Genomic DNA, 14,581 nt, shown 5'->3' on the forward strand with positions numbered 1-14,581 from the left:
AGGTACACGTTTGTAATCCTGGAATTCTGGAAGCATAACCATAACTTTTAAAGAATTTCCATGTATGGTGTTCCACAAATATCCAGATTTAAATCCGGAATTAGGAAAGGGTATCCAATCTTCTAGAGATTTGTTGTACCATGAAGAAAGTGAAGTTCATTTCCTAACGCTGAGTAAAGTTATGAAACCCATTATGTAAACACCATATACCAGTCACGCGTTCGGTACGACGGAGAAGCAGTTTTGTCCTAAGCGGCCACCGTTCTGAGTCACTGTCATGGCGGCCTCCAACAGCGGCGTGAGTTCTGACTCCCTGCGTTATTCCGAGTATATACCCGGTACCAGGTCACCTCCCGTCGGTGACATTGATCGGGGACTGGTGAGTTGTGCATTATCGCTTCGGTTTAACAGATTTGTCGATGAAGCGTATTCTGGACCTTGTTTGATTCGATCACCTAGTGTACCGTATAAGCGAGAGTTATGTGAATATAAACGAGCCTGCCTTTTGCGTGCCGTCAGGTGTATTGATTCACCTGCTAGGCGATTATTACCGGAAATATGCGTTTCAGCCTGACACTAGTAGAGACACACGTTACCGGTGCGGGTGTAACTATTTGTTATCGTATCATTCTGCTAGTTTTGTGTAACGTTATAAACCGGAATAACCATAATCCAGGGTGCCAGAATACTTCTAAAGTAGGTCTGCATTATGACAGTTTAGAGGTAGATTTTATTATCTTTAGATTTTGTCAATAAAGCATACATTCAGTCATTTTACATAATAGAGAAGAGATCAAGGTCCTTACATGAAGGACGAAGGAAGATTACAACACTATTGCGTAAGAGCCCACCTCTCTGTACGCAAAGCTGGAGTGTTTTCCTAATGGTTTCTTTTGTGTTCACTCGATAGGCTTTGCAGTCTGTTTGTGTTTATATATATTTTTTAAAAAAATGTGTATATATGTGTTTGTATATAATTGTGTTGGTTAGTTTTAACCCCCTTTTTATTTTATTTTTATTTTTTACTAATGACATATTGTGACCTACCTTTTTTTTATCATATTGTGCAACCATAATTCCCCTTTTTGATTTTAGCTTACCTCCCAGATTATACATAGTGCTATAAATAACATATTGTTTCCCCCATATAAGTAAAATTTTTATTAAAAGCCCTGGCCCGGTCTTAGTAAATATATCACATAAGCAGTTGTGTAGGGCTGCAACTAACGATTATTTTCATAATAGAGTAGTTGGACGATTATTTTTTCGATTAATAAAATACATTTACATTTTTCATTTATTTAAAATAATTTAATAAACAAACAGCAGAATAAAAAACTTTGAGAAAAATGCATTTCTTGTTTTTATTTCCCAACTTGCCCCCCCCAGTTATGTACATTTGAGCCCAGGCTTGCCACATACCCCCCAGATGTGCCACATACCCCCCAGATGTGCCACATACCCCCCAGATGTGCCACTCTGCCCTCCCCCATATGCCTTATATACCCTATAGGCCTTATACCCCCTGGTATGCCACATACCCCAGTATGCCACTCCGCCCCCCCCCCAGATATGTCATAGTGCCCTCATAGATTTGCAGACTTATTCGCAGCACACTGCCACAATACTTTTAGAAATAAATACAGGGTTAATCTTCACTGCCCCCAGGATTTAGATTAGGGCCGAAACAACGAATCGATAAAATCGATAACGGAAATCGTTGTCGACGATTTCCGTTATCGATTAATCGAGTGATCGATTCGTTGTTGGCTCCTTTTACTTACCTCCGCGAGCGTTCCCTGCTTCCGCTACACGCTCTGCACTGCGTGACGGATGTGACGCGTTCCGGAGGTAAGTATTCTTTATGTCTGTGCGAATCGCTCTGTGCGAGTGGCTCCGTTCTCACAGAGCGGTTCGCTCTGTGCGAGTGGCTCCGTTCGCACAGAGCGATTCGCGGGGGTGGGGGTGGGGTTTCAGGGGATGCAGGGCAGGGTGGGGGGGCAGGCCAGGGTAGGAGACTGAGTGCAGGGCAGAGTGGGGGTGGGGGTGCAGGGCAGAGTGGGGGTGGGGATGCAGGGCAGGGTGTGAGTGTGGGGGCAGGGCAGGAGACTGGGTGCAGGGCAGAGTGGGGGTGGGGGTGCAGGGCAGAGTGGGAGACTGGGTGCAGGGCAGAGTGGGGGTGTGGATGCAGGGCAGGGTGTGAGTGTGGGTGCAGGGTGTGAGTGTGGGGGCAGGGTGTGAGTGTGGGGGCAGGGCAGAATGTGGGGGCAGGGCTGGGTGCAGGGCAGAGTTGGAGACTGGGTGCAGGGGCACAGTGCAAAGTGCTGGGTGCAAAGTGCCAGGGCTGGGTGCAAAGTTCTGGGTGCAAAGTGCCAGTGCTGAGTGCAAAGTGCTGGGTGCAAAGTGCCAGGGCTGGGGCAAAGTGCTGAGTGCTGGGTGCAAAGTGCCAGGGCTGGGTGCAAAGTGCTGGGTGCAAAGTGCCAGGGGTGGGGCAAAGTGCTGAGTGCTGGGTGCAAAGTGCCAGGGCTGGGTGCAAAGTGCCGGGTGCAAAGTGCTGGGTGCAAAGTGCCAGGGGTGGGGCAAAGTGCTGGGTGCAAAGTGCCAGGGCTGGGTGCAAAGTGCTGGGTGCAAAGTGCTGGGTGCAAAGTGCAAAGTGCTGGGTGCAAAGTACCAGGGCTGGGGCAAAGTTTCTTGAACAGTAATAGTCCACCTCTTTTCAGAATGTTTGGGGTTATTTTGTTTCATAAATATTGTGTTTGGGTTTTTGTACTTTGAAAATATTGTTTTTTATTACATCATAACAAAATAAGAATGTTAATGTAAATTTTAAGTTGTTTTTTAACATCCAGTTCATTAAATTATTTTAAATAAAAAATTTGCATATTTTTTTTATCCGATTAATCGAAAAAATAATCGGCCAACTAATCGATTATTAAAATAATCGTTAGTTGCAGCCCTAATTTAGATTCCCCTTAGTTTGTCCCCGTTTACCTGTAACTGCACCTTAAGTTAACCTTATTAAATTGATTAAATTAACTCTGAGTCCTCAGCATTAAATTAACCTTAAAGACCCCCTTAACTTTAAAGACCCCATTAACCCTAAAGACCCCATTAACCATAACTGCCCCTAAATTAACCCTAAAGACCCCATCAACCATAACTGCCCCTAAATTAACCCTTTAATGACCCCATTAACCATAACTGCCCTTAAATTAACCCTCACCTTGCCTAACTTTCAGCAGCCCAAATATTAATTTTATACTTACTGTTAGATGAGTTGCTGGGCAGTGTGGATGCTATAAGGAAAGGGGCGGGGCCAATCGTCAGTGACTGCAGGGAGGGACTGGGAAGTAGCGACTGCTGTGAGAGACATTGAATGAACCGAAGAATCAGATTCGAACTTCACCGCACAGACACCCCCCACAGGCTGTTAGAGAGGAGGATCTGGGTCCTCTGCAGCGCTGCAGGGGATCTGGATCTTAGTGTTATTATCCGACCTCTATTTGAGGTCAGATTATAAAGCGAGGGGTGTTTTTCAGAGCATTTGCTCTGAAAAAGCCGCCATTTTATAATCGATAATGAAATTTGTTGCCAACGATTTTCATTATCGATTAGGAAACTAATCTATAGAGAAAATACAAATTTCCACAATAGCGTCATACTTTTTCACTACAGTTGCTGAGGGTGATAACCCACAAATGCTTATTTACCTATTTTCTTATTTGCAAAAACTAACTATATTTGTATAAATTGCTGTGTGTGGTTTATTGCTACTTTTGTAATGATCTAGGGCTGCAACTTACGATTATTTTAATAATCGATTAGTTGGCAGATTATTTTTTCGATTAATCGGATACAAAAATGAAAATTTTTCTTTTATTTTAAATAATGTAATGAACAAACTGGGTGTAAACTTTAAATTTACACTTTCATCTCTTTATCACGATGGCATTTCTCTATTCACCTTCTTATTTTACTGACATAATAATGAAAGCTACAACAACCCAAACCCAGTGTTTCTCAAACTAGGTTTTAATACTTAGTTATTAGTAAATATTAATTCATGTGTTAACTATTTTTTCATATTTAATAAAAACTATGAGAAAAAATCCTTGTTTATATTTTCTTTTATTTGCCAAACTGCCCCCAGTTATGCACATCTGACCCCCAGCTTGCCACTCTGCCCACAGATATGCCTTATACCTCCTATATGCCAGAGATTCCACTGTGCCCCCTGATATGCCACTGTGCATGTGCATATGTCTTATGCCCCCCTGATATGCCTAATACCCCTTATATGCCACTGTGCCTCTTATATGCCTTTTAACTTCCAATATGCCACTCTGCCCCTCAGATATGCCTTATACCTTCCAATATGCCACTCGCCCTCCATTTATGCCTTATACCTCCCTATATGCCACTGTGTGCCATGATATGCCACTCTGCACCCGCATAAATGCCCTACACCACCCTGAAATTCATTATACTCCCTGATTCACCACTCTGCCTCCCCCAGATATGCCACTCTGAAATTCATTATACCCCATACACCACTCTGCTACCCTGAAATTCATTATACCCCCATACACCACTATAACTCACCCATAAACCACTCTGCCTCCTCCCCCCTCCCATACACTGCTCTGCCTCCCCCACCTCCCATACACCACTCTGCCTCCTCCCCCCTCCCATACACCACTCTGCCTCCTCCCCTCTCCCATACACCACTCTGCCTCCTCCCCCCTCCCATACACCATTCTGCCTCCCCCCCCTCCCATACACCATTCTGCCTCCTCCCCGCTCCCATACACCACCTCTCTCCCCGACTCCCTGGTGTCCTATGAACAGACGTTGCTGACAGGCACTTTCACTGGAGCTTCACAGAAGCCCCAGCGGAAGTGAAGGGGAGTAACGAAGGCTGTCTGTGCGCATCGTGTAGACCACCACCGGCTGACAGAGAGGATGATCTTCTGCGGGAGAACTAGATTTTCCTCTCTGTCAGCCGGTGGGGGGGACAGCCTCTGTTACTCCCCTTCACCTCCGCTGGGGCTTCTAGGATGGACCTACGGTGAAGGTCATGTGATGCTCGCGCTGCATCGTAGAAGCCCCAGCGGAAGTGGAGGGGAGAGGCGGAAGTTGTCTGTGCGCATCGCACGGACACCCACCGGCTGACAGTGAGGGGAATCCAGTGTCCCCTGCAGCTCTGCGGGGGATCTGGATTCTAGTGTTATAATCCGATCTCTGTTTGAGGTCGGATTATAGAAGGAGAGGAGTTTTTCAGAGCATTTGCTCTGAAAAAAACCCTCTTTTTATAATCGATAAAAGTTGATTTGACTAATCGATAAAGAAAATCGTTGACAGCGATTTTCATTATCGATTATTATCAATTTTATCGATTAGTTGTTGCAGCCCTAGTTCAGACAAATTTTCCTGAATGCCAGGCGGCAATAAATTGTCTGGTAACATGCAGGCACTTTTCTCGTTATCGGTTCCCATTGTGAGAGGCAGTTGCTTACATTGGTACTTTCACAGATTCGTATATTTTTGTGGCAGCAACAAGAATTCCCTTTAATTCTTGTATGTTTATCTAGTTTATTCGCAGATGAGTATGCATAATTATAATTTAAAATACTACCAGAATAAAAGGTCAAACTGAAATGCTTGAATGATTTTAAGGTTTTGTATACAATGAACAGTTTAGGCTGATTACTAGTAACCCCTTAAGGACCAGGCTGTTTCTTTATTTTTTTGTACCCTTCGTGACAATGGCTGTTTTTAACACTTTTGCAGTGCTTGTGTTTAGCTGTAATTTCCTCCTCTCCTCTCCATTTAGTGAACCCACACAAGTTTATAAAATATGATGAAACAATGAAAAAAAGCCATTTTTCTCACTTTTGTTTGAAAGATCTAAATGAAAAATCCTGCTAAATAAATTCTACTATTTGTCCTGAATTTAGAAATACCCAACGTTTTTATTTTTGCTTTTTTCTGGAAGTTATTGGGCAATAAGTACAAGTAGCGTTTTGCTCTTTCAAAACCATTTTTTCCAAATCTGGTAGGCAATTCTGCTTCATATGCTATTTTGTGTATCTTTAAAGCCGGCCAATGCAATTTACCCCATCAAACCATATATTTTTGAAGACTAGACACCCCAAGGTGTTTCAAATGCTGGTATTTTAACCCTTTCCATGAGATTCTACCACCAGCCAAAGTTTGCGGTAGTAATTTTTTTTGTACTTTGTCACACAAATTTACATTATATTTATTTATAAAGCGCCGGCAGATTCCGCAGAGCTGTTACAGTCAGTAGAACAATTTCACATACGAAAACACGTACAATAACAAACTGGTACAAAAGGAGAAGGGGGCCCTGCTCTTGCGAGCTTACAATCTAGTCGGTGGTTGAGGGGGAAGTGAGACAATAGGAGAGGACTGCTTGGATGGGGATGAGTTGATCTGGTTCCGATGGTGTTGTAGCCGCTTTCTGCAGTGGTACCTGGTGTGCCGTTTCCCTCCCGTTTAACTCCAGTGTAACTCTTACATAGCCACTTATAAGGAGGCCAGGTGGAAAACAGGGATAACAGCAGAAGATGAGGGGTTCAAATGAAATAGGGGATATTCATACCAGGTGGAAAACAGGGGTAACAGGGGATATTCATACCTGTAAGAGAAGGAGATATGCTGGACATTAGTGATTGTCAGGGATGGATGAAAGCATGAAGACCAGGGATGGATGTCTGGATAGTCCAGTGTAACTCTTACATTATGACCACCTGCCTAATGTTGTGTAGGTTCCCCTTTTGCTGCCCTGACCTGCCTACACATGGACTCCACTAGACATCTGAAGATCCTTTAAGTCCTGTAAGTTGTAAGGTGGGGCCTCCATGGATGCATCCTGGTGCCAATGCGTACTCCAGGTAAGTGACGCTCACGCACCCGGCCACCCACATTCCATAGTCCAGTTCTTATGCTCACATGCCTATTGTAGGCGTTTTCGGCAGTGGAAAGGGGTCAGCAAGAGCACCTTGACTGATCTGGGGGTACACAGCCCCATATGCAAGAAACTGCGATGCACTGTGTGTTCTGATACCTTTCTATTAGAACCAGCATTAACTGTTTCTTCAACTTGAGCTACAGTGGCTTGTCTGTTGGATTTTACCACACGGGCCAGCCCCCCCCCCATGCATCAAGGAGCCTTGGCCCCCAATGACCCATTAGCAATACTAATATTTTATGGAATCAACTTGGGGTGGAACTGGTGCTGATCTAAACCATTGTCTTGGGAATAAAGACTTAATGTTAAAACGTGCCAGCCTTTATTTTGTTACCAGTCTATAATAACAATTTGATCATAATACTGAGCTCCCTTCAGCATGAGATTTATTTTAAGAACGGTACCTATGTAGGCTATTTCCCTAAAGAGAAGTTTCCATTTACTGATTTCCCTATGCATTATTAAGGACCAACCCCCGTAAGCCTCTCCTGAGGTATTCATGCATAATGCAAAGTTTTGGTAATTAGATGGCCTTTTATAATTTTACTGAGTTAAATATTGTCACTGATTCCTGCAGGAGCTACTACCTGCTGGCTCTTACTGTGACATGACGCGGGAGGGAAAAGATTAACGGAAGAACCAGACCGGACGCTCACTCACCTCTCTTCCCGCAGGGCTCAAATTGACAACACCTTAACCCAGTTCGGTTCACCCCAAAACCCAAAAACTACTCACTGCTACCACCAAGTTCTATTTAAGGTTTTGCAAATACCCAAGGAAGCTTTGAAGAAGCTCAGACTGTTCAAACTGTTTAAAAACCCAATTTTGCCACAAAAGGTGTAAAAGGTTAATTTAGAAAAAAATGGTAACATGGTCAAAAGCACAAATACAAAGCTGATTAATTTATATTTCATCCAAGCAAAAATACTTTTACGAAAAGAATGGTAAAGAAAATGTTTTTTTGCTCTGGTCCCAATTCATATAAAAATCTCCTTTCTTTGACTCTAGCAGACTCCCATTTAGTGTCAAGTGGTGGCGGGGTGAATAGCCCAGGCACTTTTTGACATTCTAAGTGATTTGGTTCTTGTAACCTTGCACTAGGTTAATAACTCTGGGGTGATCAAACACCCCTATCAACCTGTCAGACAGGTCACCCATTACTTTTCAGGGTCCGTTTAGCCAACTCCTACTATGTTTCCTGTCATTTTGGAGGCACAAAAAACAATTATGTAATGAGTCTATTATCCTGGCTAAACTATATTTCTGGTAACATAACTCTGAAAATGTTAGGTGATTTGACCCCAGTTCCTGGTCCATGTAAGATTTTCCTTATAGCACCAAGGACAGTACATCTGGCATCCTTTGAATTTGCTCTATTTGGGGGCTCTTCATGTTTCACTGATTTTATGATGTGGCCTGGCCAGGTCTCAAGATAACATTTATGGCAGCATCTGGCCTAAGAAAAAGTTGCATGACAATTATGTTTTTATAAATGCCCAATCAAGCCCTTTCGTCAGGAGATGCTTGTCCTTTAAAATGGCACATTGAAGTTGGTGAGTTGAAACTCACCAAATTGCATTTTAACTCAATTACCTTACAAAGTATAGAATTTCTTGCTAGTACGGTCATTAAATTCCCAGTCGTCATATACGTGTGGTGTCACCATTGCTGTGAAGGTGTTAATACCTGTATAGTCAAACAGCAGACCTGCATTAGTAAGGGAGCCAATTAATGACTGCCAAGTTTTACAATGAGAATGGCCGGAAAAGGAAGAGTGACAAATGGCACAGAAAAGTGGACAGTAAGAGCAGTATGCCAGTAATTTCACACCCTGCTTGCTTAAACTTCTAAATATCGTAAACCCCTTGTCTGACATAGGCCCTGGTGTGGAAAACTTTACTGTATGCTGTGAGTTTTAAGTGTAAATGCATGAAGAACTCTTTAGCTTTATGTATAGCCTCTGCTTGTTTTAATGTATCTAATAAAACAGGGGTGGGCAATTAATTTTCCCATGGGGCCACATGAGAAATTGGAATGGTTTTAGAGGGCCAGACCTCTACAAACTACAAACTCCGAAGCCTTGTCCATTTTGTTAACTTATGTGCTGTTTAATAAAGTTATTCAAGCCTACGTCATTGGTAGAGGTGCTTGAATAAGTAAGGCCTGAATAACTATTAGCACAGCACAGAAGTGAACAAAATGAACAAGGCTTCGGAGTGCATACCGTATTTTTCGCTCTATAAGACGCACCTGCTGATAAGACGCACCTAGATTTTAGAGGAGAAAAAAAAGGAAAAAATATTTTGAGCTAAAAAATGGGCTAAAATATTTATTACAATAACTGAATAAGCTATGAACACAGTAAGACACACGCAGTAAGACACACACAGACACAGTAAGACACACACAGACACAGTAAGACACACACAGACACAGTGAGACACACACAGACACAGTAAGACACACACAGACACAGTAAGATACACACAGACACAGTAAGACACACACAGACACAGTAAGACACACACAGACACAGTAAGACACACACAGACACAGTAAGACACACACAGACACAGTGAGACACACACAGACACAGTAAGACACACACAGACACAGTAAGACACACACAGACACAGTGAGACACACACAGACACAGTAAGACACACACAGACACAGTAAGACACACACAGACACAGTGAGACACACACAGACACAGTAAGATACACACACACACAGTAAGACACACACACACAGTAAGACCTCCCTCCCTAACCCCCCTTCTCAGTATCTCCCCTCTAACTCCCTAACCCCCCCTTCTCAGTATCTCCCCTCTAACTCCCTAACCCCCCCTTCTCAGTATCCCCCCCCCCGCCCCGGTCACTTACCTTAAACTCCTGTGTTGGAAGCGTGAGGCGTTTGTCTCGGGTGCCGGCGCTTCACTGCTGATCGCCGGCGTCTGACGTCATATGCCGGCGCCCAGCGTAAAGCGCCGGCACCCGAGACAAACGCTTCCAACACAGGAGTTTAAGGTAAGTGACCGGGGCGGGGGGGGACACCGGACTCATTGGTGAGTCACCAGGACACTCTTTGCGGGCCGGTCCGAGCTATTCAGCGGGCCGGATGTGGCCCGCGGGCCGTGCTTTGCCCAGGTCTGTAATAAAAGAATGAGCTATATAGGAAAAAGTAGTTGCAATGAAGGCAGAAGCTTTTTAGAAAATAGATGTGGATGGTCAGACTGATGCAGCGATGTCTTTGTAAGACAGCATAGGGGATAGGTTAAGGTCTTTGTATAGGGTTTGTGGATGTAAAGGGGAAAAAGGTGAATGATTTGTCTTAATGGAGACCCTTGAAATAAGGATAAACAATATTCTGCCTTTTACCACAGGCAGCATGATAATGTATATGGGGCAGTAGTGGGATTCAATTTTTTTAGTAACCACTTCCAAGCTTTCTTACTAAAAAATAAAAACCTCACACACACACAGAATCAGGCAGTCTCTATTGCACACACACTGAGACTCAGGCAATCTCTATCTCACACACACTGAGACTCAGGCAATCTCTATTTCACACACACTGAGACTCAGGCAGTCTCTCTCTCACACACACACTGAGACTCAGGCAGTCTCTCACACACACACACTGAGACTCAGGCAGTCTCTCTCTCACACACACACTGAGACTCAGGCAGTCTCTCTCTCACACACACACTGAGACTCAGGCTGTCTCTATCTCACACACACTGAGACTCGGGCAGTCTCTCTCACACACATACTGAGACTCAGGCTGTCTCTATCTCACACACACTGAGACTCGGGCAGTCTCTCTCACACACACACTGAGACTCGGGCAGTCTCTCTCACACACACACTGAGACTCAGGCAGTCTATCTCACACACACACTGAGACTCAGGCAGTCTATCTCACACACACACACACACTGAGACTCAGGCAGTCTCTCTCACACACACACACTGAGACTCGGGCAGTCTCTCTCTCACAAACGCACACTGAGACTAAAATAAGAATATATATATATATTTCTCTCGCTCTCTCTCTGTCTCGCTCTCTCTCCCTTTACCTCCCAAAGAACCCAACAAACCCATGCATCGGGGGTATCACTGTACTCAGGAGATGTTTGACAGGGACTTATTCCAGGAGCGGGAGATTCATACTTGAAGTATGTGGGGGGAAAAAACACAAAAACCACCACAAGTTTTGATAAAGGCTGGTGGTAAAATGTGTGCATGGAAAGCGTTAAAATCCCAGCATTTGAGATATCCTGAGGTGTCTAGTTTCCAAACGTATATGGTTTGATTGGATAAATTGAATTGGCCAGCTTCAAAGATGTCCCAAATAACACATGGGACCAAATGCAGAGGCGTATCTAGGGTATGGCACCTATGGCTCCTGCCATAGGCGCCATTTGAAGGGGGCGCCGGTGATCGGCTTTCAAACGCCGTCTTTTTTTTTTGATGCGGAGGAGAGAGAGGGGCGCCTAGCAACCGCTCGGCGCTGCTCGTTCTCCCCCGCATAAAAAAAAAGACTGTGTTTAAAAGCCGCTCGCTGGTGCCCGCTGCTTCACTGCTGAGTGCCGAAATACGATGTCATATTACGGCGCTCAGGAGTGAAGCAGCGGGCACAAAAAGACAGTGGAGAGGGGTTAGACAGTGATAAGGGAGGGAGAGGGGTTAGAACGTGATAAGGGATGGAGAGGGGTTAGAACGTGATAAGGGAGGGAGAGGGGTTAGAATGTGATAAGGGAAGGAGAGAGGTTAGAAAGTCATAAGGGAAGGAGAGGGGTTAGAAAGTGATAAGGGAAGGAGAGGGGGTAGATATAAGTAAATAATTAATGTGTGGATGAGTTGTCTGAATGAGGGAGAGCATGAGTTAATGTGTGGATGAGTTGTCTGAATTAAAGTGTGAATTAGTGAGTGACTGTAAAAGTGTTTGTGTATCATAGATGTATAATTGTGGAAGGGCAGAGATGGCACTAGCAGGAGGTTTGAGCCTTGGGGACCAAGATGGCACAGGCAGGGTGCATATGGGACAAAGATGGCACAGGCCGGACTGTTTGGGGACAAAGTTGTCTTGTGCTGGGCTATTTGGGGACAAAGATTGCAAATATTATGTGTGTAATCTGGGTGCTGGCCAGGTTCTATGTGGGCAGTGTGGATGCCAGGGCTGACTTTGGGGTGTGCAACCTGTGATCTATGCCTGTAATTTAGGGGGTTTTAAATATACCTTTAATGCCGTGTTTTATGTGAATTCCAATTGATATTTACCTGCAAAGCTGGGTTTTTGTGTAGATCCATATGTGCTATGCTATGTTTCCATACATTCTTTATGTGTACCTGCAAATACAGGGTTAATATGTCTTATTCAGTTGATTAATACCTGCAATGCTGTTTCCATGTATGTATTTGATCTGTATCTGCAATGCTACGTTTTATATATTATTGTATACCTGCAAATACAGGATTTGTATGTCTGATTCTGTTTATTTGATATATACCTTCAGTGCTGAGATCACAAGTGAATTTCAATTAATCTGGGTTTGTGTGTTGATCTATACCTGCTATCGGCAGCAGGGACTAATATTTATATATATATATGGGCAGCAGGGGCTAGTAAATGGGTTTTAGATATTTGGACAGGGGCGCAATTTCAGTGCTTGCCATAGGCGCTATTTTCAGTAGATACGCCTCTGACCAAATGTCAAAATTCCTATGTGAAAAATACACGCTTCCCAAATGTGGCCTTTTATCCCCCAAACAACCTGACAAACCCATGCATGGGGATATCACTGTACTCAGGAGATATTGCTGAACACATATTGTGGTATTGTTTGGCTGTGCTATATACCAGGGGCTATACATTCATACCTAATGTAGAATGTGTGTAGAAAAAAATATTACTGCAAACTTTGATAAAGGCTGGTGGTAAAATGTGTGCATGGAAAGAATTAAAATACCACTGTTAGAAATACCTTGGGGTGTCTAGTTTTCAAAAATATATGGTTTGATGCCATAAAAAGTGGCTGGCTTTAAAGATGTACCAAATAGGACATGGAGGCAGCTTGATCAGATTTGAAAAAATGGTTTTGAAAAAGCAATATATAATACTTGTAATTATTGCCCTATAACAAGCAAAAAACATTGGGTATTTCTAAACTCTGGACAAATAGTAGAAACTATTTAACAGGTTTTTATATTTGCTTTTGTAGATTTTCAAGTAAGTCTTTTTTTTCTCAATTTTTCACCATATTTTATACTTTGTCAGTGTCTGGAAGGGGTTAATATTTCCCATGTAGCTTTGTGTCAAGATCCAGGTTTCATGAATGAAATTCTTAAGGTTAGAACTGAATGCCAGTTCGGTGTATTGGACATTACACACGCAAGCACACTCTGTCATTTGATGCAATCATTATAAGACTACATAAATCTTTTTTTAATATATTTTGTTTAGTTTTTTTAGTCAGACTTACCAAATTTGATTTTTGACTACCTAATCCAGAAATTGGATACAAATTTAGTAGAAATTTTACATAAACATACTTCTTACTGTCCCCTATACGTGCATCTGTGGTTTTGTGTATGTACATATTTTTTTTTCCTCATCATTCTGCAGGTATTCCCATTTCTTGATTTATTTTTATTTTTTTGGCAGTCACTGTGCAGAGTCAGCATGATTGTTTTCAGCACTCTGAAATAAAATCAAAGTGCTTTGTTCACAGAATTCGAAATAAACATCAGAACACATAAACAACACAAGGATGTCCCATAAATATCTATAACAGACACCTCAGCAGAATGGAAAATGCCAGTGCTAGAAATGGGGAGTGAATCATATCTGATTGGTAGGGTAATTCTTCTGCCTTCAGAAAGTTTCCAACAGATGGTTTTCCTACATCTTCCAAGTATTGCTAGTATCCATATATACATGTAATCGGTGATCTGCAGGAACATGGTTGTTGGGGACTCTCTAATACCACACTAATAAAAAGGTCATTTTCAAATAATGACGATAATGACTTATCTAAGCCATAGACGTAAAGGTGCTGTTCGTCTTAGACAAAAAATTAATTGTACAATAAGCAAAGACACTTGAGTCATTCCTATGAAGTTTAATCTCATAAAAAACTGCAAATAGATATTTGCGGGTTCCATGGCAAAACCTTTCGGTGCCTTTTTTATGAAATGGACAAAGTTTTTTACATGATTAAATAACTGGTCACATTTGTAAGCATTCCATGAAAAATTATAAATGAAGCGGATAAAAAAATTACTGGGAAGGGTTTGAGCATTCAGCAATGCTAGAAATGATGTTTCTAATGCTACGTTTAACTGCAAGGGTGTTGTATTCAGGGTAAGGGTAAGAAGAGTACATTTTAACATTGAAGTCATTTTGATTCAGCCTGCCAAGAACGCTTGCAGATTTACAGATATTATATTTCTTTAATACCCTAGACAATATCGAAAAAGTATTTTCCATGTTATGTATCGGTTTTTCAGAATCTTATCATAAGGCTCTTTCCTAGAAATAAAGATTCCTATTCAGGAACTGCATAGTTATGCATTTCATAAC

General features: G+C 42.6%; 1 protein-coding gene across 1 annotated transcript in view; it reads left to right on the forward strand.

Annotated features, from left to right (window-relative positions):
• The first annotated feature begins 277 nt into the window (after positions 1 to 277).
• LOC149279483 (dnaJ homolog subfamily C member 15-like) overlaps positions 278 to 14,581 on the forward strand; it is a 29,386-nt gene continuing 15,082 nt past the window's right edge. Inside the window, exon 1 of the mRNA XM_089501123.1 lies at positions 278 to 379. Within this exon, the coding sequence (XP_089357249.1) occupies positions 278 to 379 (102 nt within the window). The remainder of the gene's footprint in view (positions 380 to 14,581) is intronic.

Source organism: Sceloporus occidentalis, unplaced genomic scaffold (genome assembly GCF_023333645.1).
Source record: "Sceloporus occidentalis isolate IW3139 unplaced genomic scaffold, rSceOcc1.0.p SCAF_164, whole genome shotgun sequence".
Lineage (NCBI taxonomy): Eukaryota > Metazoa > Chordata > Lepidosauria > Squamata > Phrynosomatidae > Sceloporus > Sceloporus occidentalis.